At 42.5% G+C, this 25,980-nt stretch overlaps 1 protein-coding gene across 3 annotated transcripts in view; it reads right to left on the bottom strand.

Moving 5' to 3' along the window:
* The window catches only part of TMEM132B (transmembrane protein 132B), a 215,214-nt gene that overhangs the window by 41,420 nt on the left and 147,814 nt on the right, over positions 1–25,980 (bottom strand). For all 3 annotated transcript variants that reach the window (XM_065851937.2, XM_071815868.1, XM_071815867.1), the window contains one exon: positions 25,186–25,372. In XM_065851937.2, coding sequence (XP_065708009.1) covers positions 25,186–25,372 — 187 coding nt within the window. The remainder of the gene's footprint in view (positions 1–25,185; positions 25,373–25,980) is intronic.

The raw sequence follows: 25,980 nt of genomic DNA on the forward strand, positions 1-25,980 counted from the left end.
TAGTGAAGACGGCACAGAGCTGAAACATTTGTCTGCAGAATTGCATTCCTTCATTATTATTTTTTCCCCAGAGTGTATCTCGCGAAAATACATTTGTAATATTAGGAGGAAGCTTTAGGAACCAGTTCTCCTGCCTGGAAATGGCATCTCTTAAAAAATGTAAATTATAGGGCAGATTGTGACATGTGGGTTGGGCTAGTTTTTATTATTATTATTTGATAAATTATTCACCTATTACTTCAGATCAAAGAGCAAGGCAATATAAGTCCATTAAGCAAAATTAATATATAAATTCGATGCTTTGCTGGAATTATTGTAATCCAAAACAATCCCATACTTTTCCCCCCTCATAGCTGAATACCATTTTAGGTTTCCAATACATATTAATGAAGCCTGGTTGCTAGAGATCTATTTATATTTTCCACCATTATATCAGGTAAGATTTACCACCGGTCGTTATTTGTGGGCTGAAGCGGCAATACCTGCCTCAAGACCCTAGAGGCTGCGCATGTGGAAAGAGTTCCATTACAAGTCCTAATAAAAGGCTGAACAATGGGTAATTCCTTATTCCGCAAACATCATTTCAGCGGAGCCGCTTGTGGAATCAACTATTTACCCCAAGTTTTCAGGAACCACGCACGAGTCCTCCTGCCCCAACAAGCGTTGCTGGAAGGTCCATCCCACTCCCCTCCAACCTTCATCTCCATCTCTTTTCTCATCTCAACGTCTCACCCACACATCGCTGTGAGGAGTGATCAGTTGTGACAGATGGCAAATCACAAATCCTGCAGGCTACGGTGTCAAAGTTAAAGGTCATCCTTTATCTCCTTCCTTTACCTGCGTAATGGCTTTACTTCATACTGGGATCCCCAAGGAACAACAGGCAGGTGCGTTTATTCTGCAGGAGAAATTAATGAACGTGGATTGAACCATACAGAGAGGTTCTTAATCAATGATTCTTCCACAACAATGTAAGCAGCAACTATTAGCCTAATTGAACATTATTCCAGGCGCATATTACAGCGTGTGCTGCAAAAAACAATTTGCTGCAGCACAAAAAGGGATGGTACCGGGACTCCACACTGGAGCCGTATTTCATAACTTGTCTTTTTTGCCACAGGTGCACTGAAGGGAGCTCTTCTCTTAGTAGAACGACTGGCACGCACGGCCAGCCAGAGCGGTAATTCTGTCTTGGAGTTCATGGAAACTACAGCTGAGATTTATTCCATTTCCATGGGTTTTTATGAAGGAAATTCAGCTCATTTTGAGGTTTATGTAGGATGAATAAGCAAAACCTGCTGCTGAAGGTGAAACCTGATTAGAAGCACCGATACTGTCATATCTATGACCCGAGGCAGTTTTGGTTTAGTTTTTGTCGTTCAGAGCAGATCTGCCCCCATTAAGCAAAGGTTCAGAGCGCTGCCTGGTGCACCTGGCAGCAGTAATTGCAGCCGGTCAGGCAGTCCCCACTGGCTCCGCTCAGCACCAGACCCTTCTGCAGGAGCAAAAGCCCTTTCCCAAGTCCGGGTTTGTGCTATTTCGCTGCAACCCATTATGTCCCAGTAGAGCTGATTCTCCAAACCTGCTGTGTTAAACATCAAGACACCATCGCTCTGAAGTGCAGACTTGAGGTAAAAGCAATGGGAAATTCTTACAGCTGGAGAGCAACTATCACACATCTGATTTTAGTTGGCTGCATAGAGAACAGACACCAGGAGCTCCCACCTTGTGTTTCGGGACCTTTTAGCACACCGAGAAATACAGGACCTAAAGTTGGCTTGAAGTATGGTAAGCTCTGCCAGTCATTCACACGGGAATTTACGTTTAGAGATCTGTATAGGACCTGAGCATCTGACAGACTTGTGCTGGTTCTTCTCAACAGAGAGTGATTGGCACCCATTTTAAAGCATATTTAGAATTTCACACTACATCTAAAGGCGTTATTATTTCCCTTTTTATTCCAGATAAAACATTATCACATTCTGACTTAATAAAATTGTGGGTCACCCCCAGCTGAAATCAAACAGTATCGCCCTGAATTCAAGAGGATACAGAATGGGTAGAGCTGTGTACTCAAGAGCAAGATAAGAGCCTCAGTACAAACGAATGATTGTTTTCAAATGGCTATGAAATAATAATATGAACATTCCTCAAAGGTGTTGCTTTTCCCACAGGAAAATATAGGGAGGTTATGCTTTGCCCAGTTCATGGAATGTAACTATTGGATTCACTTGAGCACCAACAATAGTCTGAGATACAATTTTCTGGCTCTGTATCTTTGTCCTACAGGTTTAATGATACTTAACAACATGGATGACCATTCTGAAGAATTCCTTTCAGACGTTTCTCTAACTCATTTCCTAGTCACCACAGTTTGTTTCGGAGGGGGCGGGAAGGAAGGGTTTCTGAAGGGAATCCTTTGCCACCGGTGCAATGGGAGAGCTGGCAACTCACCGGCTTGAAAAGACTTCAGTCTCACAAGTGCAAAACTACAGACACCGAAACATAAGGTTGCGTATCACATGAGTTTACTGCCGCAATCTGTGTGCTCATCTTCTACCATGAGTGCTACCTGGGCAGAAATCCATGTCCTTCTGTAATAACAGCTGTTTAATGCTATAGAAGAATGCACAAATTAATTACAGCGTGTCTACACGACTTGCCCACCTCCTGCAGGAGCATCCTCCCTCGAGTTCGCTTTGTGCTTCGGACACGGTGACTTGCTTCATTAAGCCATTCACAGAGTGGCTACGGCTCAATAATATCTATTTATAAGCAGAAAAAAATACATGTGACATTGTGCAAAGTCCTCCGGAATCCCCTGATAGAAGACAGTTGTTCAGCATTCGCTAGACAGGGGCTGCAGAAGAACTGGGTTTTACACCTTTTCCCTCAGCATAGTTCAAACACTGGGGTAAGTCCAGAGCTCACAGTGTACCAAGCAAATTCAATAAAGAACTGTATTTTCTGGACAGAGCTAGATGCACTTACTTATTAACTATATTTGAGAAGTGAATTATGGAGCTTAAAATGCAACAGAAATCTAATAGATGCTCACATTCATCGTCCTGCAAGAGGAGGATATGATTTTCTGAAGAACATGGATCTGACAGGAACCATGCATGCCTTATCAAATAAGTTTGTTCTTTTTCCCTGAAATAGTCTGCCTTATCTGTCAGGACCGGGCTGCTGTGCTTACTTATTTTACCTATTTAAGTAACTTCATGGTTTGCGTTCGCCTGCTGCCCGGTGTGGAGCACACGCACCACTGCAGCAGTGGCTTCTGGCCAGCAAAGGCTCCGGAGCCTTCCAGAAACACTTCCCCAAAAACGCTGCCCTCCCCAAAGCACCCACGGTGAGCGATTCATTCTCCAGCAGCTCCCATCTTGGGCTCATGTCTTTAGGAAGTTTTCTCTCTCCCCATTGCCTATTGAAAGGCTCAGATGTCCGGTATGGAGTTGATGTCTAGAATTAGGGGACAGAAAGCCTATCCCTTTCTGCTTTCAAAACGCTGAACAATCACCAGCTGTACACCACTGTTGGCTCCTTTACTCACAGTGTTCCTGACCATCTTTAGAGCGCTACATGTTTCCTACACTGGTCTTCACGGATGATACAGCCACATCTTTTATCTACTTCACATCATGAAGCCGCTCACTGCTCTAGTTGATGCACTGAAAATGAAACACAGGGGAACACACCTGTAGCCAGCCCAGGCACCAGCCTTTGCTGCCTTTGCACACCCAGAGCTTTCTGGTGGTTTATTCACCAATTTTGGGAGCGCACATCAACTGCACGTTGCTGGTCCTGGCACTGCTACTGCACTTGAACACGTTGCCTTCCAAGTCTTCAACATTTACCTTCTACTTGAACAAACGCCACAGATGGTGCGTCCTGCCTGCGTTTAGAACTGTCTGCAAACTTTTCTGACATGGAGAAACAAAAGTTTCTCGACAAAAAGTGTAAAAAAGATCTTTGAGAATACTTTATTTTGAAAAAATGGATAGTTTTTTCAAGTAGGAATATTGCTTTATTTGAGGTGAGTTGTTGAGACTCTTCTGACTGATCTAAGGACTACTGGAGTTTTTTTTCTTCCTTACTCTGCTGCTTTGTGGCTTGGATTTTGTTCTTCATTTCAGATTTCCAGTCTGTTCAGAAGCGCCGCCGTGTTCTGACGTGCCCCTATGTCTGATTATTTCTCTTTTTTTGCACAACATTTATAAAGAACAACCTTTTTTTTTTTCATTCGCGTTCAGAACAAAATCACTTTTTTGTTTTCCTGATTGAATTTCTCGGTGAACTCTTGCGCGGTGCATTTATTTCCTGCAGACTAGGTCAATATCAGCTGTGTTTCAAAAGCTGAGCCACTGCTTTCAGAACATCAGTATTTTTCCAGAGTCCATCAGCTTTTAGGAGACATCGTCCCTCAAACTAAAGAACGTTTTACGAACCTGTGAGCACCAAATTGTGCCTGGATTCTGCTCTCAGCTGGGCTGGTGCGAGAGGGAGTAATTGTAATAAAGATCATGGAGTAACACAAATGTACAAGTCCTGTGGAATCAGGATCGAGCTATTTAATTTTTCATCTTTTCTGCCTGTGTCTTTTTCATCTGTTCTAAAAATTACGTATGGAGTGATTTATTTAAATTACTCCTGATAGTACCTTGTCTTTCCGCAACACTTGAAAACCAGTTCTCAGCTCCACCAAGGACAACAGGACAGTTATCTTCATCATACACTAAAATAACTGAGGTGGAAGGAATCCCACCAGATCAAGGAACTGCACCCATGACCCAATGTCCCTGGTCCACACTCACGCTTGGTGTCTTCATGCTGCTGGTTCTGGTTTAAATACCAATTCCCACATCTTTCCTACTAATTGGCCTTTTTCCATAACAAGTAAATGCCGAGCGTGCAACATCTCAAAGAGTTAATGTATCGGTTGGTTAACTGAAATTCAGCTGTGCAGCAAAACAAGTATCGGTGACTGTAAAGAAACGTAGAGGGCTACAAATAAAGCAACCGGTAACAGAAGGGAGGGAAGAAGGATATAGTGTATTGTCACCTTTCTTAAGTGGAAAACGATAATGGCATACTAGCATATACTCTAATGGCACAGAAAGCTGAATGCACTCCAGAGAAACATCACAGAATACCTCTTCATATGAAACTACCGCAAAACGTTCCGCTTCGAGAGGGCTCCAGTGCCAGCTCACAGGTGGTTTGAAATGGGGCAAGACAATAGCAGACAAGGGGGGTGACATTAATGTTTCTCAGGAATAGAAATAGAAGGTGACAGTGTTATTGGTTTTCGATGGAAGCCTTCTGTAAACAGACAAAGGTCTTCCACTTATTATTCTATGAAAGCAAGTGTATATCAAAATCACAGCGTGTTTCTTTGATAAATAATTTTAATAATGGTTCCTTGCCCTTACCCCTCAGCACTAAACTCAGTCCAAGCAGGGACTTCAACGTAGTTTTGAAACTTCTAGTTCTAAAGTGCTTGTAACCAATATGAAGTAGCAGGTGACACAGTTTTCCATCTCAACAAAAGGCAATGAAGGACCGGAGGAAAAGGAAAAAGGACTTCCATCTTTGCTTCTGAAGCATTAACTTTATAATTAGCCTTTAGAAGTCATTAAGCCACTATTCAAATTTAAACTTGACAATCTATTTCTTTAGAACCTGTTGCATTGTGAGTAATGGGAAAAATACTGATCTTCCAGAAAGATAAACTAGGCACAGCAAGAGAGGAACAAGAGAATGACCCGGTTTGTGTTGAAGAACTTACATGCAAGAATTATCTCAGCGGAGGAAAATGTCTCCCATTATCTGCCATTTTACTTAATGTGAGACACAAAATCACACACCCTGACTCAGTTGCAAAGAGAAATGGGATCATCACCACTGGACTGTTCAAATGGAATATTTGCTATTCGCCTCCATTAAGGAAATTTATCTTCCTTTAACATCCGCTGTGTTAACCATTCATTCTTTAGCTTTCCTCTAAAAACAGGCGGATTTTCAAATAGTAATACATTTATTTCTTCTTTTGCCGTACCAATTTCAAATCGTTTACTGTTGGAAGGTGGAAGCAGGGCCAGGTCTAACACCATGCTCTGTCTGGCACTGCAGCTGCTGGGTCCTCCTGCTGCACAGTCATTGCTCCTGCTAAATAGACAAATACAAGGGAAGATGCTTTCTGCAGAAGACACAGCTTAAGAAAAGGTTCTCTGGCATTCTGACATATTTTAGTGCAGGACTGAGAAAGTGTTGCACCTAAAGGTCTTCATAAACGTAACACAGAATTGCAGCTCAGAAGTGCTTTCAGCTGAAAGCACCACTCTACAATTACCACACGGAGAAGAGCAAAGCTCTCCTCACCTTCCACTTCACACAATTTCCTCTCTTTCCCTTCTTTCCTTACACCCTGAAGCGTTCAGCCGCATTGTCCCTCCCTGATGCCACCTCACCTCCCCAGTGGTTGGGATGTTCTCACACAGCACAGAAGCGGCCAGCGCTTCCCATATTTTGTTTTCAAACTGTTCCTCCAAAAAGGGAGGGTCTTGCATCAATCAGATTACAAACTCTTTCATTCAAAGACCGCTACCCCTTTATGTCTACTTCATAACGATGCAAACAGCAGCACTGCGAAGGAGATTCAGCTCTGCATGCGTTGTGACCTTGCCATGAGCTGAGGACAGCAATGGGACATCTCCCAGCACCACACCAGTTCCCGCAGCCTCAACGTGCTCTGCTCAGGTTTTTGGTGGACAACACTGTAGGCGTAAAAACAATGGTCTCGACACAATTGAAGTGTGTTTGTGTTTAAATCCACTCCATGAAGGTACAAACACAAAGCCTTGGTGAGAGTATTCGCCTGCAAAGGCTGAACCTGGGTCCAAGTCCACATGAAGAAATGAGTGAGGACATGGTGAGCAAAGTATCTCAGCGATACTACTGAATTTTCACATTTTCTAGGCAGCAGGAATAATGTAAAAATGGATAGACTGGATCTTGTAATGAAAACTCCTTCAATATATCCTGGCTCCTTCGCTGTGATACAATTTCATCATTTTCCAAAAGCCCAGGAATTATTGCCAGAAGGCACCTCGGAACAAAAAGCAGAAAATGAACAAAAGTTTCACTCCACATTCTCCTGCCTTAGTTCTGAAGGACAAACGTTTGCTCTTTTCACAGCCAATGTGATACAAGGTGGTCAACCACTGCCCAGCTTCTAAAGTCACAGGACCACAACGACCACATCAAACATACCTTTCTGTTTGGTTTTCATTTTTTGTTAAACGGCACTGACATTTAACTAACTGCCCAAAGGTTACACTCCCCCAAATGCAGCGGTACATGGCATTTTAATACTGTTTTTCTTCCTCTTTGTTAATGAAGGCAACTGCGTGAGTTGTCGTTGATTTAGCTTTGGATTTTTCTCCCAGTAGTGTTGTCATTGAACTCCGGCAGGCATAGCCAATGCAACCTGACAAAAGCTATTACGGAGAACAACCCAGAATAAAACCGCAACGTTCTTTCTTCCTAATGCCAAGTTGTGACAGGAGCGCACCAGAAGATGACGTGCGGGGTTTCCTGGCCAGGTAGCAATGGGCTGTGTCACCGATGGGGCTGAGAAACAGCAACAGCTTGAGGCAGAATGGGCCTTGGACACGAGCAACAGGAGCATCTCGGGACCGGCCCTCTGAGCTGTGCCACGGCAACCCCAGCTCGCAGCTGCTCCCTCCTCTGCACCAGCATCTCTGCTCTGTTCTTTGGTTTCTTCTCTTTTCTTAGCCAAGAATCTCATAAACAGAGTTTCAATCTAAAGAGCCTCATTCCAGCATGCGTTGCTATTCAGTCCAGAGGGGAATAAAACCTCGAATCTGGGAAAAATAGTGCGGTGGAAAAGACTTTAAAAGCCATTAAGCATAGCGGTATCTGCTGTGGTCTGTATTTCTCCAACTGTTATCTTAACTTTCCCCACTTATTCTGCATGGCCTCTTGGGGAAAACAAAGCCAGAAACCCTACATTTGATTAAAAAAAAACACTGACATGAAAGGTGGACTGGGATATGATATATAAAGATTTTGCTATTTTTACGTGTGCAGTGATATTTAGAAAGGTTGGAAATGATGTTTAAATTTTATCTATTTCTGGTCAAACGGATTGACAGAGGATTTTTCTGACAGCGGCTGTCTGCAATTCAACGGCAGTGAATACACAGAAAACGTGCGAGGTTCTAGAATTTCATTCATAAAATGAACCCAGGTGAGGTGAGAGCAGGAGCCTTTTGCTCTAGGTGTGATTTTCAGAGCACAACACACCCGAGAACAAACCTCTCTCCGGGGTAAAACCTCACAGAGGGTTATTTTTGACAATCACGGCAATCACACCTGTGTTTATGGTTCAGCATCTCCTCCTCGCCTCTGCAGCACCACGTGCAGGGGCTCTGGGGGGCAAGGAGCTCTGTGCCCCATCCCAAGCATCACCCATCCCAAAGCACCACAAAGTCACCGCGCAACCTCCACCCCGACAGCCCCCGGCTGTTTATCAGAGGCCACAACGGTTCAGCTCTTTTTGCACTTCCTGCAGCCCAAAGAGTTTTTGCTTAGACCACAAAAAACATTGCAGTTACTCGAGGTGGAAGCTCCTCGATGACCTGGAAACAACAGCCGACACAGAATGTCCTTATTCACTCATTTCACAGAACTTCACGCAGAAGTCCAGGTTATTGTGTCTCACTGAACAATCTGGCTGATGATTCTCCTCTGAAATTTATATTTAAAACACAGCCATAATTTGGCTGCTGAGATCAGCGTCTGTATTTACAACATTTCTCTCCCTCCAAGACCCAGCATCGCTTTGAAAATAGATTGTTGTCTTACACAATATTTCCTGGTATGCATTTCACTGATGACTAAAGTATTTTATTCACATGCCCATAAGGAACGGTGCAAACATTATTATAAATGGAAAAAAAAATGCACAATGATTAATTGAGTAGATTAACCTCCAAAACACTTGGACAGCTGTTTCAACATACTGTCTTTGAGGCCAGTATGCTGAAACAGCTGTTCTTATATGTAAGGTAAAATTGTCCGCTTTGTTTTGCAACGTGAACGCTCTAGGTCTGTTTCATATCTTAGTAGCTTTAATGTGCACCTGGAGAATTGTTAACTTTTAAATAATTTGCATAAATTTGTGTTCCACGTTATTGGCAACGTCGCCGGCGTCAAGCCATGTGTTCCACAATGGGCTCAAACACAAAGTCAAGTGGTTTTCTGTCATCTTTACATGGGATCCACATACTCCAGCCGCACGCTGCTCTGTGGAGCAAGATGCTTACAGAATGGATGAATGGATTAGATTATTATTGGGTGTAGTTTTACAATAACACAAGTGTTCCTTAAATGGAAAGCATGTTCTGGTTCATGGCGCTTTCTCCCCTTATTTCCAAGGCAACTCCATACACAGACACATGCAAACACACGCGTGCACGCTATAAATATTCTGATGTGAGAGATTTCTTCATTAATCAATGAAACACCAGCCAGCTTCTGCAATAGTGAAAGCTTAAGACAAACTTCTCATAGAGAAACTCACAGCAGGAAAACATACAGTAAACTTTTCACTTTCATTGTAAACTTAGACCGCATGTTTTGGAAACTTTTTGTATCCAGATCTCCTGAGCCCACCTTGGAACGTCCTTGCTCTCATGTCCTTGCTCTAATGTCCTTGCTCTTTCAGCCAAGCTCTTGCAAAGAGAATTAAATAACGTGGAAGGCTGGTTTGCACATGCACATCTCTGTATTTCCTTCCAGGACTAAGAAGCTGACAAAAATGGTGGCATTTTGGTCAAAGGAAGGGTATTGCAGTCTCAGGATGCCGCGTAAGAACCGATCTGCAAAACGTGCACGGCTGCGCCTGACACTTTGCACCGGGAAGGGGCTGAATCTGCTCTGAGTCTCTAAATGAAACTCATTTCAGAGCGAGTGAGGCCTGGGCACAGAAATGATTTGTCATGCTCAGCACTCCGCACTAAATCACATTTATACCCTCTGATTCTCCATTGTAATCCTCTTTGGAATTCGCTTAATTGTCGGGCTTTTAAGAGCTGGGGGTCAGGTACAGACATTGAGAAATGAGAGAAAACTGCAAAGGCAAAGTGAGGAGCTGCCCAATTGTGCTGTTTATCTGAGGAGTGAGATGTGACAAAGAAGGGAGGCAGCTGGAAATGGCAAGAGCTGCTTTGAAAGAAAGGGCTTTGAATCGTTGTTGGTTGATCATTGTTTCCATCTATCTGATTTTTTTCCTTTGCATAACAAAAAGCCCTGCTGATTGCCGTTATAGCCTGGGGTTTTGTGCTTGTCATTCCCGCACTCAACGGCAGTGTTGTGTGGGTTTGCAGAGTACTCAGACTTTGGACTGGAGTTGGCTCTTGCCTGTCTAAATATCCTGTTAATCACAACAGAATGGTGCAGCATCCAAATCTCGTCTATCCTTAGGGGTCAAGTGCCATTTCCATAAAAAACCCTACTTTAAAAGTACGTGTCAGAGGTATTTGCAACAATATTAAGTTAAATGGCAATGCAAACTCAGGGCAAGGCAAATTCAGACAAAGGGTCTTACTCATCTTGCACTTATACCAGGTATGGATTGGAAGGGACATAAATGTGATTTACATCCAAGCTTAACAGTGGGCAATTATGCTGAAGTGGGATGCTACTTATGCTGAATTCAGTTCAGTTTAGGGGCTGATTTAGAAACAGCTGTCTGTGATTTATTATATAGATAATATGGTATAATTCCAGCAGCATCAGCAGAACATCTATGCGTTTCACAGCAGCAACACCAGGGACCTCTTTACCATACGTGAATACATAATCCTCCTCCTCCTTTGCACAAATATTTGGAGCTTTACTTTACGCAGCTCTTTTCTAAAAGACACAAAAAGAATCAGCTTACCTGGTACACCTGAAGTTGCACATTATGTCACCTCCCATTTATAAACAGGTTTTTAAAATCTGTAGATGCTATGGGAAATCCCTGACTTCAATGCGAGCTCCACTATCCAGTACTAAGAGAATGGTTTATGAAAACAATTCTCTTAATTCATGCACTCCCTAACTTTGCAAGATTGCTGCTATTAACCTGCACACCATGGAGCCTTAATGACTTTAGGTTACATTTTATATTACAGGTTTCTATTTGTAAATGGTTTGCAAGGGATTCTAATCAATATTTAATAGACATTCCAAGTGTGCAACAGACATGAGTAGCATGTGTTAAAGAAGGTTATAGGCACATCAATAGAAGGATTATAAATGCCTGGAAGCTCTGGCTTGTAACCAACCCATTGGGCCAATAGAATTCTGCAACAATTTTAATAGCAGGTTATGCAATTAATAACAGTTTTGTTATTAACTCTTTGTAAACTATTTTTAATGGAATCCTGTTATGCAAGGAAGCAATTCTGTGACCTACCCCACCAATAAGTATTAGGGAGGAATCTGTAGGTTTGGGTTTTAAATGCCACTCTCCTTCTGTAAGCTCCAACTAATACCGTAACATTTCCAATGCAAACACCATTACAGTGCTATTCTGGGATTTGGGCATTTTATCATACATCCTTAGGGTTACATTCTGCTCCAAGACACGTACATTTCAGTCTCGCAGGAGCCACTAGAGCTGCTTGCTGAGTATATCTGCGTGTAGGAGGGCACAATGCAGCCTTCTTATTGACAGAACCATTAATTAAATTACTGCAATTAAATATAAAATTAAATTGCATTAAGATAACATTAAGCACACAGGAAGTCAGAATCAGAGCTTGTATTGGGGTTAATGGGAGCTACACAGGGTTGGTTTGTAACGCGTCTCTCTACAAACCACACCTGAAGGATGCAGCTTAAACCGACACACACAAAACCTATATTTTCTGCAAGTATTCTTTTACAATGTCCTACTTTTTTTGCATAATTACCCGTTCTTTGTGTGGGTTTGCTGCTATTTTTCTCTTAAGGCGAGTTACCCTACGTGAAATGGAAGAGCTTTATAAACGACAGTTTCTGATCAACTCAGAGCAGTTGAGCACCAGCATTATTAACTTGCAATTAGCCCACGGCGCACACGTTCAATCACAAATCCATTCAAGATTATGATTTGCTGCTTTATTTTTGATCTTACTCTTCTCTAATTCACTGTAAAAGTAACAGAGATTTCTGCAAAAACGTCACAGGAATATGAAACCCTCTTTGCTTCGCTGTCACACCCACAAAACCGATCATCGGTAGCACAGATCTGTGATAGCACCGAGTGCCGATGGACCCGCAGGACCACGGGCTTGTGCCACCAGCCCTGGCCAGATCCCTCTCCACAGAGGTTTTGCATCACCAAGAAACAAAGGGATTTCCCCCAAAGTCTCAATTTGCTGCCACAGCGATAAAGGGGAAGGGATGAGCGTTCTGGTCCTTGCACCATCGGGGTGAATCACAGCACCCCAGTGACCCCCCACACAGACAGGAACCCCCTGAGGAGCCAGGCAACCAGTCAGGGCAAAATCATCCCATGGGCAACATTGGTATTGGACCAGACTTGTAGATTCTTCCTGTATTCTGAATTTAATGGGTTTGGGGAGAATTTTAGAGCAGAATTTTAAAAAGTGAAAGATGTTTGCTTATCCACAAATCAAATTAGCACAGAACTCTGTGTGCCTATATTTTCAACCGGAGAAAAACACTAAGAATATTCAATATTTATGTAATGTTTTATGGAAGTTCAATAAAAAAATCCAATATAATTTCCCAATTAAAATCACCGGCTAGTCGACTTACATCCATTACCATTATCTCAAGCCTCTGTATACGGAAGCTGTTCACACAATAGTGTGATGTGAACATACATAGGTTAAAAATTAGTAATTACTGTCTAGACAATTCAGTGTTAGCTATAGCTGAGTGAATATAATGAATAATTTATGTGATGAATTTTGCATTCCTTTTACTCTTTGTGAATTGATCATGACCAGTTAGGAAAACTTGAAAATGTACTCAATTAATCAGAATTATTTTCCATGAATAATTCTTAACCTGAATATTTTTTCCACCAAACAAAACAATTCTAACTTGTGGTTTGAAATTCACAGTATGGGATCTAAGCTGTGGAGACCATTAGGATTGTTCTTTTTCTTGAGCAGGTAATCACGTAGCCAGCAACAATGCAAAAGTGCTCTTACAAAAAAAAGAACAAAACCAAACCAGTTTGCAGCTGAGTTTGTGATATAAGTTATGTAATTAAGAAAACAACTTATGCAACTTGCAAGCAATAGCTAATTCTAAATTTAAAATGACAAATTTACGACTGAAAGTAACTGATAAATATGAACTCATGGGAAGGCAATTATTCGTTCCATAAAAGCTCAGGTATGCACATGTTTCCGGGAGTTTATCGTAGTACTTTTAGCTGTGTCGTACATCTCTAACACACTTATTTTTACCAACTATGTGTTGGTCAATTCCTATTCACTGGACCTGCCGCTGAGCAGCATCAAGTCCATGGGAGAGCCTGGACCTGCAGGCTGGGTGGGAGTTTCTAGCGCAGCTGCGGTTCTATTAGAGGACATACCTGGTATGGAAATACCTTGGTAAAAATCCTTGGATAGGCTTCTTTTAAGCTGAAATATGGAAGTCTCAGGTACGTATGTGCGTTACAAACTTCTAGAAAAGTAGCTGGAGCAGAGAGTGGAGCCCAAGTCTACCGCTTGCCGTAATCACTGAAGTTAGACCCATTTTGTGAGTATTTGAGTAGAAAAGGTTCAAAACGAAAGCCTGAGAGCAGGCTGGTAAACATCTCTGATTTCTGTTGGCAGAGTTAGATTTGAGCTGGCAATCTAGAGGCAAAAAGCTAAACAACCATTACAGCTCCCTATTCTGATGCAAAACTTAATGGCATATTTTTGCCTTTGAAATTTGCTCTTCATTAGGTGAGCTTCAAAACAGAGGCTGAAACAATGAGCGTTTTTAACTCTGCAGCAGATCAAATGCGTTTTGACATCCACACTCTAAGGAAGAAATGGCACCCTAATGAGAGACAGAGATCAAATACTCTGTTTGTCGCTTAAATCTCTATCAACATGAAGTACATCAAGTTCGTTAACCCATGCTTGGCGCACCAAAATGCTGCGGTGTCCAAATGGCCCCACGTTTTCTTCCTATCAAACTTCAGTTCTGATGGTTCCTTCTCTTTTGCAGAGCCAACCCAACACTACAGGGTTTTGCTTGACCACAAGCAAACACCATGAGGAGAAAGGACACATACGGGAATGGGGATGAATGGCTTATATTCTCTGCCTTTTTCCTCCTACTCTTTACTACAACAATACTGGGATACTGTACAAGCAGCAGCAGCAAATGGTGGCTGTGATCAGTGCGTAATTAGGTCAGGGCAAGGTTCTTCCTCTGCAGGAACTGAGAAGAGCAGGTTTGGGCTCTCTCCCAATTCCAGTACAGAAGCCACTTGGGTGCTGGTCTCACGGCACCGAGGTTTTGTGCAGTGGTGGAAAGCAAGCTGGAATGACAGGAGTCATCGCCATTTCGATGCATTTACCGACCCAGAATTAGAAGGTCCCAAAGATTATGCAAAACTCGATTATTTTCTACCCGTCCTTGACCACAGATGACACAGCCTGATGCCAACATTTCATCCACTGAGACTCACCGGATCCACTTCTTCCCCTTGTCGCAGCAGGGAATGCATTTATTACCCCCAAATAACCTGGACTCCTCAACGCCTGCTCCGCTCTGCCCTGAGTCCCGCAGCCCCACGAGTCTTCTGCCTTGGGCTGATCTTGAAGAGGCTCCCAGACCAGCACTGGCCAGGAGAGAATGCAGTTTTGCCTTCCAGCAGAGCTGTGAAACTGCTAATTCAAGAACCTCAGAGTTAAGCAACACAGACTATTCCAAGGCTGTCCCAAAGCACCGTGTGAGAGTATCCTGATTATCTTAATAAAGCTGTAGTTTAGCATTTTCAGGAAAGCTAAGGCACCTTTGGAAGAATGTTTTTTGTACAGAATAGCTGCTTATAGGCTACATTACAACTTCTAAAGCTCCCCGATTGCTCCTCTGCTCCATCTTTATGGTGCTATTTTAATTGAATTAAAAAAATAGAAATCACATGTAAAATAATTCCTAAGCCTAACTGATACTGGGGCCATGCAAATCACAAGTAACTACATTAAGGTCAACGCCAGCTTTGAACAAGAGTTGTGCTAAATACAAATGACCATTTAAAAGGAAAAGCTTTCAGTGCAACATGTACACAAGAAATATAGCACAGCATCCGCTTGGCAAGAACACAGTCTGTTTGCATAAGCTAAGAACTATATGTATCACTCATACATGTATACACAGTGCAAAATTAATTCATGCAGAAGGGACTCAGCTCCCTGTACATCTTATAAATCCAGGCTGACAATTAAACAGTCCTAATAAGACTTACTCTCCAGCCAGCAGAACAGCTCAAAAACAAACATAATCTTGTTCACGTCTGCCCATTATATCCATGTGCTGATTTAATTAACAGTAATTTCAGTATCTCTGAGATTTCTTCTCTGTTTTACAAATGATGCCCTTTTGATGAGGGCTTTAGTTCAAATTACTGGCCAATCAGCTGCAGACCAAGACTAGAATGCTAAGTTAATTGGCAATAAAACCAGAATGAGAACTCTGGAAAAAAAACCATACAAGCCAAATTATTGGGTAATTGTTAAGGAACAAGAAGAGCCTCATTGTAGGTAGACAAAGTAAAGGCTTTGTAGCTCCCTCCAGCACAGTTTCCCTGGCCTGCAGGAGGTCCTGCTGCCCTCAATAACCCACCCAGGGATCCCTCCATCAGCAGGTGTTTCATGAAGATGGGAGAAGCAAACCGAAAGGAACAGGATAAGCAGACGGCCCTCCAGCAGCAGCACAGCTCAGAGCAACGGCACCTCTTAGCATTTCCCTCTGCACATTTGTTACTGGAACCACTTACTTCTAACAAGAATTTAGTGCCTGTGCATCCTTGGAGAGAGTTTTCTAAGAATAGTAACTCTTCACATGGATCAGAGACCCGAGATCGCTCCTGCTGCAAGAACACCTGGGTGTCCTCCTGCCCTTGACGGGTGGAGAGCATGTTAACTCTTCCAAATACAGCCTTATTTAGAAACACCTGACCAAAGATGCTACAGGTACTCATCAATCAACTCTGAATTACGGTTTCTCTCCAAAGATGTGGGAGTGCAGCGCAGAATTCAGGCATCATTAGTCTGATCTTCAGAAAGAAGTATCTCCAGAACATGACACTTTTAATAAGACGACAGGGCAGAAAGAACGTGCAAGCAGCAATGCGCACAGGCTCTGTGTCAGAGGCAGAGATTGATGACGGGAGCAGAGCCAGTGCTGATGGGACAGGGATGCCGAGGCCTGGAGTCACCATGGCCACCACATGGAGACGTGTGGTGTTGAGGAGAATAAGAGAATATCAGGGGTTGGAAGGGACCTGGAAAGCTCATCCAGTGCAATCCCCCATGGAGCAGGAACACCCAGCTGAGGTTCCACAGGAAGGGGTCCAGGCGGGTTTGAATGTCTGCACAGAAGGAGACTCCACAACCCCCCTGGGCAGCCTGGGCCAGAAGAGCGGGGAGAGACATCCCCTTTATCTCGGCAGGTGCTTGCCTGGATGATCCTAAATCAGTTCCAAAACTGCGTTTTGCAGTGATGACAATAAAGAAAAGCAATGCCAGCCTTGGCACATCCCTGGTCACGTTATCTAAAGGCAGACGTCAGTATGGGGTGGCAGCTGGCATTCCTGTGGCACAGGCAACTCTGCCCCGTACCTGGTGGTGGAGAGATGCAATTTATTTAAGGAGAAACATGAGACATAAAAAGCCAGATTGTGATGCTGGAAGGGCCTTCATTTCATGGGGTAATCGTTAACATTCATCCAAATCGCAAACAACTAGCAGTATGTGGTCAAATCACTGCAATTTGATAAGCTTTGGGGTGATTTCCAAGAGGAGGATTAGTAGAAAATGTTGCTTTTAGGACTTGATCCTAAGTAGCTTGCAACAGGATCTTTAAAGCACTTGGCATCAGCACACCCTGCGTATTCATTAATGGTTTGGAGTACGGTTGTAACAAGTATCAGCAAGTGTATCTAATTTCATGAAAGAAAATTATTGGTTCGCAGTGGAATAACATGGTGCTTTTACTCACGCAGGCATAAAACATGAGTATGAAATCCCTCATATAATCTCTAGCTATTGTCATTCAATGTTTATCATCCAACACAGTTGAATACAATTCTTATCTTTGATGGATGTGGCACACAATAGCTGTTTGCTTGAGAGCATCATAAATATTAATAGTATTCACAGAGCTTCTGAAAATTTCTTATGTCACATTGCTTTCATGGAAACACTCTAAATGCCATCATTTTTGTCCCACCAGCAGCAAATTCTCTTTTGGTTTTGTTCTTTCTTCCTCTCAAAATTAAATGGTAGAGTATGTTTAACTAAGCAGAGGCAAAAAGAGATAATGATTCACACTGAGCATTCCAAGACCTGGTTCAGATGCCCAGAATGAGACTGAAAGAGAATATCCTTTGGATATTCTTTGGAAAATAGGGTGCAGTTAAAACTGATACACTTCATGAACCTCAGTAGACTTGGCTGGAATTTCATGTTTGGAAGAACACTGAGAACCTGGACGTTCCTTCCCCATTCATTCCCCATCGTCCACCAAATTCCAGAGTCAAAGTCTTCTCCTGGATCAAACTTAATAAAATCTTTAGTGTTTTGAAGATTGGCTGATATCTTTCCAAAAATCTTTTTACAATTTCACCTTTCTCCATAAAATTCACCCTGTGGATGCCAGAACAGCCTTACAAAACCATTTCATTCCCTATGACAATTAATTTGAAGATGGTAATAACTGCAGAAGATACTGTTTCTGCTACAGAGACATAAAACACTCTCTATGGGCATGGGAAATAGAATAATACAAAAGATTTTTGTTATTATTATTCTGTACTCTCTCCACAGTAGTTAATTTACTTTGAGTTTAAAATCAATCCTTCCAGTGTGGGGCTTTGGGAAAGCTCAACGCTTCAACCCTGCTCCAATTAATTACTGGTAGAATTCCCACTGAAACCTGTGATCTGGGAGTCATAGATTCCAGTTTTATTTAAAAACCATACTGATAATCCCTGACATTTCCGGGATGAAGATCTACTTCATCTGGAAGTTACTTTCAAGTATTTTTCCCATGAAATGGTGAATTTTGTGAATGGCAAAATCATGTTCTGTGCGGTTCACTTTGCATGCGAAGTAAACCAGAGATGAACGGTATAATTGAAAGGGAACTGGGAAGCCAAAGGTCAAAATGATTTCAAGTAAGAAATATGCATTAAGTGCAATGGATAAACACATATGGGACATTTTGCACATAAATACATTTTAACCAAGCTCTGAAGAATATGTAAATCATCTGGGTTTGCTAGAAATGACTGATCCTATTCTGATATTTTTGACACTCCAGGATTAAGCATTCTGGGGTTTTATAAGTGACCCCAGAGAAAGCAAAGCAAAGAGGCTTCTAAAGCTTGACATTGCCTTATTGTAGTCGAAGGTGAAGGTAAGCTGCTTTCTAATGCTGGGCCAATTTCCATTTTGGTGTGAATTAGCTCCTTTAATTGGGAAAGACAGATCAGAACCTGGGAGCTGTGTCCTCCAGGAACAGGCCACAGGGCTGTGCCACCTCCTCTGCAAACGGGGATCTGGTGGTATCCATCCCAAGAGGCATTTTCCTTCCTGTTCCTCACGGGATACTCAGCAGCCAAAGCCAGAACTACATTAAAAAATACATAAATAAAACCCAACCGCCCTTACCCTGCATTCCTGCTGCCTGTAAAACAAATAGGCAAAGTGTCGCACTCAGCAATTCCCTTTCAGCCTGAGTTATAGAAATGGGTGTCTTTAAGGATGATTTTTCCGGGTGTTCTTGTCAGTAGCTTTGCCAGCAGCAACTGGAGATGCTATTATTCAGCCTCCCATTTAGAGAGAACTTCACTGGAGTATATACAGCCATCTGCGGCTTTAAGTGATTCACAACATTAGTAAACCATTAGTCAACCCATAGCTTACATTTTGGGGGAAGAAAAAAGATTTCTGATGACATAGATTAAATGCTTGTAGGATATACAGAAATGTTTCAGGCTGAGGGGCTCAGAGCACTGGTGAAATATTGACTGTGGCGTTTGGAAAACACTTTAAAATAATGACAGCCTGGGACTTACAATTCTATTACTATACAAGAAAGGATCTGTAGCGCGTATATCTGAAACACCAGCGCTGCCAGTCACAGACCGAGCCATCGTTTTCCTAGATAAGAAGAAAACACTAGATATTTGTCTATTATTAAACCTATTGTTCCTCGAGCCTTCAGCCTCAGCTGGAGCCTTCCTGCTAAAAAAAAAAAGGAAAATGCATTTCTTCAATATCTTGTTCTTTACTTTGACCAAGTTCCTGGTTGCCTGGAAACTCTCTCAAAGACCTGGATTTTTTCTTTTTCCCCAGTTGTTAGATAAGAGATGAATCCCATCACATTTTTTGTGACAGAAGCCTGGATGGCAGGCTCAAAGCTGGCAAAGTGATTCTTGTACCCCAGGAGTCAGACTCCGCTGACTCCCTTTGCTACCAGCAACTTCCAGAACTCCGGCAATCGCAGGTCGTGTGGCTTTAGAATGAGAGAACTGTGAGAATTGTATCACCACTGGGTAGAGCAGATTTATCTGGGTTATCAGCTCCTACAATTAGCAGGACATACACTTCCAATTCCCGAGATTGTTATATCACAAGTCTATTATATCAAGAGAAATCAAGGCCTCTAGTTTAGATGCAGCTTCACGATGTTCAGATAGATCTGCTGGATGCCTAAAACACACCTTCCGATGCATTAGACATCGGACAGATTCACAACTCCCATCCTACTTCAGTGCCACAGAACCTATTTTAAAATACTCACCTGCAGTGCTTATAATCACTAACTGTAATATTAGAATGTAAATTCTTCGCATCATATTCAGCAACATAAAATGGTGGAACCAAAAAGAGCTTAAAATGTGGTTGTGTTCCACTTGCTCACCTTGACCTGTTAATCTACTCATCATGATGAAAATGGATCCCCTTTCTGTCTTTGGGGATGTTAGTTCCACATGTTAATCTGCACACCAGATGTTGGAAGAATCAGTTACCAGAGACGTTCATCGTCACAAAGAAAACACGATGAGCCCCACAGGAGCAAAGCAGCTGATGTTTTCGTCTGACACTCGTGGAATGTTACACTGAACAGAGGAGCCCACAAAGGTATTTAGGGCGGTGTTTGTACCTTGCAAGAGGACGGTGCAGTAATGGGAGCCTGCACGTTACCTCCAAAACAGCCACCTCCGTACGGTGTTCAGTCTCGTTCATCTTCTACAAGCAACATTTCTCAACAATTTTTTATCTTAAAAGCTTATGGCAAAAACTTACACAAAACTATTCCTTCTGCTCTCCTCTGAAGAAACCTCCAGGAGTCAAATATTCTGGCTTCTAAATAGGCTTCAAATGAAGGGAGTAATCCTCCCATCCATGCATTTTTACTTGAATTCAATGGGCTCAAATAGTTATGTGCAGCTTTAGGTGATAAAACAGCATTCACATTCTTCAAAGCGTCGTCTGTGCTGTCATCAGTTCTTGACAGTAGAAATCCTACCTCTTTTCTAACCTAAACAGTTTTAGATATAATAAGCAATAATATTGTAAGATGATTTTTTTAAGTGTTTTGAAAGGTACCTTTAGGAGTACCAAAAGTGGCTTACAAATCATAAAGAAACAGGCAAGAGTGACTTAATTTCCATTTAATTTAACATCCTCATCAAGTTGGGTTTATTCAGGTCTGATTAAAGTCTGTAAAGTGTTCTGAAAGTATAAACCACTACATCACAGATACTAAATAATAACAAAGTACTTCAGGAAAAAATAATTTCTTAATTTGCATGGAGTTTTCGGAATCCGCACGCATTTCTTCTCCCGATGGAAGCAGGCCCACCCGATCCCTTTTAGTTGTCAGAAAATGAATTTAGAACGACTGGCAAAGTTGTGCTTGTAGAGGAAGGCACACACGGGTGGCTTTGACTCATTTGCACTGTCCCTGCCCACAGGGCCCCAGCCGCACGGCTCCCAGGTGGGAACAGCGGCACTCGGGAGCATTGCAGGGCTGCCACGCTTTGGGCTGTGTGTTTTTCTCAGCCTGTTGTCCAAAGAACCTACAATTCCAATGACAACTTCTAAAGCGGTCCGAAAAAAACTAAGAGTCATATATTCCCCCACATGCTTGTATCTGGATATTTTATGACACCTTGTCCCTACACATATATTTTTGTACCTCTGTAGCTATCCAAGAGGACAATTATATGTACATCCAACGTTCATGCTCAGAAGGGGTGAATTTCCCAATCTCGCCTCATTTACAGAAACCACACCTTCCAGGAACAAACATGGGCTGTTTCTATAAGCACCTTGGGAGATCAGTTAGTTTATGGGCAGGATAGGTCCGCGAGGCCCGGAATCCTGCGTGTTTATCTCCACACAAGTCAACGAACATTGAACACCAGGCAAAATAAACAATCTGTTTCTCAACTGGTGTAAAATGCACCAGCAGCACCATCTGGGACAGGAGCCTGGAACCCGTGCCAGGGAGACAACCCGCGCTGTGCACCCCGAGCTGGGTCTGAACTGGTGCTCCGGGCACCTGCTGAGAGTTAATGAGGTCACGTTGGGAGTAAACACAAACTGGGGGCTTTTTTGTTGGTGGTTTTGGTTTGGTTCTGGGGTTTTTTTGCAATGGTCTGCATTCAATGCATCCTCTCTGTGCTTTCCCACTGTGCACCGAAGTTATGTTGCTCACCCAGAAGCAGAGGTACAACTTTCGGAAAGCAAATCCCAAATTATTGGACGGTGCTGTTTCCATTGGGATGCAGCTCCCTCGGAAATCCCAACTGTCTGGCCTTGTGCTGTTATTAAACTGGATGTTTCAATCAGAGGGAGCTCAAGGATTTGGGGAGAACCATCAGATGGTGCAGAAAGCATCTCTCAATATGAAACTTTGGGTTATTTTCTCTCATTAGTGCAAATGTTTAGTTTACTCACATATATTAAATGCACTGATTTTGGCGATAAATAACCTTGAGATTTATTATATGGAGGATCATTCAAACTAAAGTTGATAGTTTGGGAGGAATCCCTGATATTCCAAGAATATATTTTAGTCTTCTTCCAAAGGATACGCAACCCCCCAAAAAAACCCACAGTATTTCTACAGTTACCATACAGGAGGAACAGTCGGTTTTGCTACACCAAGTGTTTCTATTTTTCTCACAAGCTAACAAGTCTGCCCAACGTCCCTCTCAAGGCTTAAAAACCTCTGTTCCTTTTCAATCCCAGCATGTAGGCATTGCAGTTCATCATTCTGGTTTTCACTGAGTTGTGTTGGATGAACCCACGGCAGGAGCTGCTGCCCTGGCCAGGACTTCACCTGTGGACCCTCCTGCTGCCTTCTGTGCATTGCAAACCAGAGCTTAGTAATGTGCTGCTGGTTTGACACCAAAGGACTAGCCAGAAATAATCTGCTATATCAATTCATTACAGCAAGATTGTCTGTTAATAAGGAGCGATTTTTTGCTACCTAATGTGTAAAAATCAGCTGTATCTTCGCTTAGAAAAACCCAAAAGAAAAAAGCAACTTTCAAGCCTGCTACCAAATGTAAATGTTAAGAACATGAGATTTGATGTTAAGGGCTTCATAAACTCACTAAAGCAAAAAATCAGCTCTTTTCATCAGGCTATTATTCAAATGTTACCGTGCAGTCTACCTTATCTTTATCTAAAAAAAGGCAAGCTAGTAATGAGAAAAATATCCCGACCGCCATTCTCCAGATTCAACACAATGCAATGATAGAATAAATTATCTGCAGGATCTTTCCATTCTCTCCTGTTTATTTCAGAATGTAGCATGGAAAACAAAGATAAACTCGTGACCAACTGCAGCAACGCAACAGCGATATTCCAAGCCATCTGGAAGAGGATGTCTTTATGTTAAAAGAACCAATGTGGCCTGCAGAGAGATCCACTTGTTAAAGTTGCTTTTTGTTTGGCAGGATTTCACAGCGAACTCTCCTCCAGTAAGCTCTGAGTAAACCCACCTCAGTCTTCTTACTGGAAAGGAGTCTTTCCTCTTTGTGCCACTGAGCTGTGCTGCTTTGACAAATACTGGTGTCATTACCACTGAACCACCGGGAGGTTTTGGTAATCCCATCAAAACGTTCACTCTTGCAAAACCAGGACTAAATATTTTGCTTGGAACTCTATGTTTTCATCTACAAACATTCGATGCTCACAGTGAAACGGTGGCTACACCACAAAGGAATAGCAAGTGATTTATGTTCAGTGCAACCCAAAGGCATGGAAACAGTGGTTTCTGGACCTTTCTGTGATGCTCTTCTGTGGGACCAAGATCCAGGAGAAGACAAAACTTCCTTTACAGATACCACCAGCACTCAGAGGGAAACGGCCTTACCAACAAGCCAGGCAAATCTCGAGAGGAATGAACATTAAAATGCATTTACTTCAGTAGGGAACTCTGGGAACAGAACGTGTTTCTCTGAACAACACGTGATGCACGGAGCAGTTCCATTTGCTCCCATTTTGGCAACGCATTGATGGAACCCCGCTCCAGTAATTGACTGTGAGATGAAGCAGCACTGCAAACTGGCAAACATAAGGGAAAGAAACCAAATCCAAGCTGTTGTTCCTGCCATTGCTTTCATCAATTTCCCCATCAGCCTTGGGCCAGGCCAGTCAAGGATGCTCACAGGCAAAGTAATAGCCCACATGAGATCCCCATTTAAGGATTAAGGTCATAAATTCACAAAAGAAGCTTTTTGCTCTAGTCTATGACAAAGTGTCAGAGATCAGATTAGCTCCACTTGGAATTCAGGTTCAGCCTCAGACTTTGTCCAAGGACATTTAGAGACAGCAAGCGGCCAACATGTGCCGTAACTGTAAAGAGATGAAGTGCAACCCATGCAGGGACAGCAGCAAAGCTCCGATCCAACATTCACAGGGGACTTTGGGGTCGGATTCACTTTTCCTTTAGATCTGTGGTGCTCTGCATGGCACAAACTCCATGCTCTCCGTCTGGAACCAGCAACGCTACGTGCAAGACTGTTCACGAACCGCATTCTGCCGTTATTATATCTGATCTGCCATTATTACTTGGTAATATTCCATCCACACACAATTAGGGTTTCATCTCCTACATGCTTCAAAAAAAGCAACAGGAGAAAATTCTGCTGGTGTAACATCCAGGTTGTCTGGTTGTTTCTCTAGTTTTACACCATTGAAATCACTGGTCATGTGTAAGCTTTAAGCCCTAGTACTAAAAAGTCCACGAGACCCCGACATAGGTTCCCTCCTCAAAAAGGTACATTCGATTTTAGATGGAGATATTTGCATATTTTAAATAAACCATCAGCTTCAAGCTTTCTGCACACGTACACCTTAAACCCTGCCTGGAAAATACGGCTGACACCTACACCTTCTGAAACTATTTTGTCCTTTCTCTACAACTCAAAACGGACCTTTGATTAAATTGACAGTTTGCAGCTCGCTACACTGTGTGGCTCTTTGGGGAAAAACAAAGCAGCAAACAGTCCAGTTGTTTGGTTTAGCAATGGAGTTTCCCACACATGCATGCTAATTTATTTCATTGAAAATGTCCCAACTAATTGCAACATTTACCCTCAGAGCACACGCATGGCAGTGGCATTAATACACCAGAAGACAATGGCTCCAAAGGAGCTATTACCATGTACCAGGCCAATAATCCACAAACGGGAAAGGATTTTCACAAAAGACTCAAATGGTTTCCAAGGAGCCATTTGGGCATATCAGGTAAATAAAATATTATTGAAATGCATTTTTGCATTTCAATCACTTGCGGCAGGTGCATAGGAAGTTCCATCTAATAAAACGGCTCACATTCCCTTGAATACTAACGAGAAGCAACGGAAACACTTAGCAAAAAGAAGCAGCAGCAAGTTCTTACCATCGCAAGAGGAACGATTCCCACAAACATCGTTCGGCTGACGAAGATCTCGGAGACCACCAGCTCGCTCAGGGAGTCGTCCCGCGGGTATTCCACCTGCCAGGTGATCTGCTGGGCGCCCGCCGGGCTGCTGCTGTTGTCGATCTCAAAGTCCATCTGCAGGACCTCGAAGGAAGACATGTTTGCTCTGAAAAAAAGAATTGAGAAGAAAAATTGCCCGTAACGTCAGTAGGATGTTAATAACAAACTGCATTTTGATTGTCTTTTCTAATTCACCGCAAGATTTACCAGTAAATTCAACCTGCGGACACTGACAGAAATCAACCTACAGACTGGGAAACAGCTACACTTCATAGATAAGGTGACACCGTGTCTTTTAGTTTCCTGAAATGCACACATTTTTCCATTAAACTCAGGCATTCACTCTCCATAATCACAATGAACTTACGGAATAAGCCGCAAACCCCGGGAACCGCATTGCGCAGATGCTGCTCAATTATTCAATATCGCATTATTATAATTTTGTTGCTGCAAATACCGATGCTCTGAAACAATAGAACACTTGGCCATTCCTCATGCTCTATCAGAAATGAGCTCTCGTGGAGAGGGAAAAAAAAAGGTCTTTCAAACCCAAACTTGTTTTTATCCGAGTGAAAAAAATGGATTTGCAGAAATTACATGTGACGAAAAACAGGGGTTAGATTATCCTTATTTTCAATTCATGAAAACATTCTTCTCGCCAGTGGTGCAGACTTGTAATTAAATGGCATTCGTTCTATATTTCTCATTGGGAAA

The sequence above is a fragment of the Patagioenas fasciata genome, chromosome 17 (genome assembly GCF_037038585.1).
Source record: "Patagioenas fasciata isolate bPatFas1 chromosome 17, bPatFas1.hap1, whole genome shotgun sequence".
Classification (NCBI taxonomy): Eukaryota; Metazoa; Chordata; class Aves; order Columbiformes; family Columbidae; genus Patagioenas; species Patagioenas fasciata.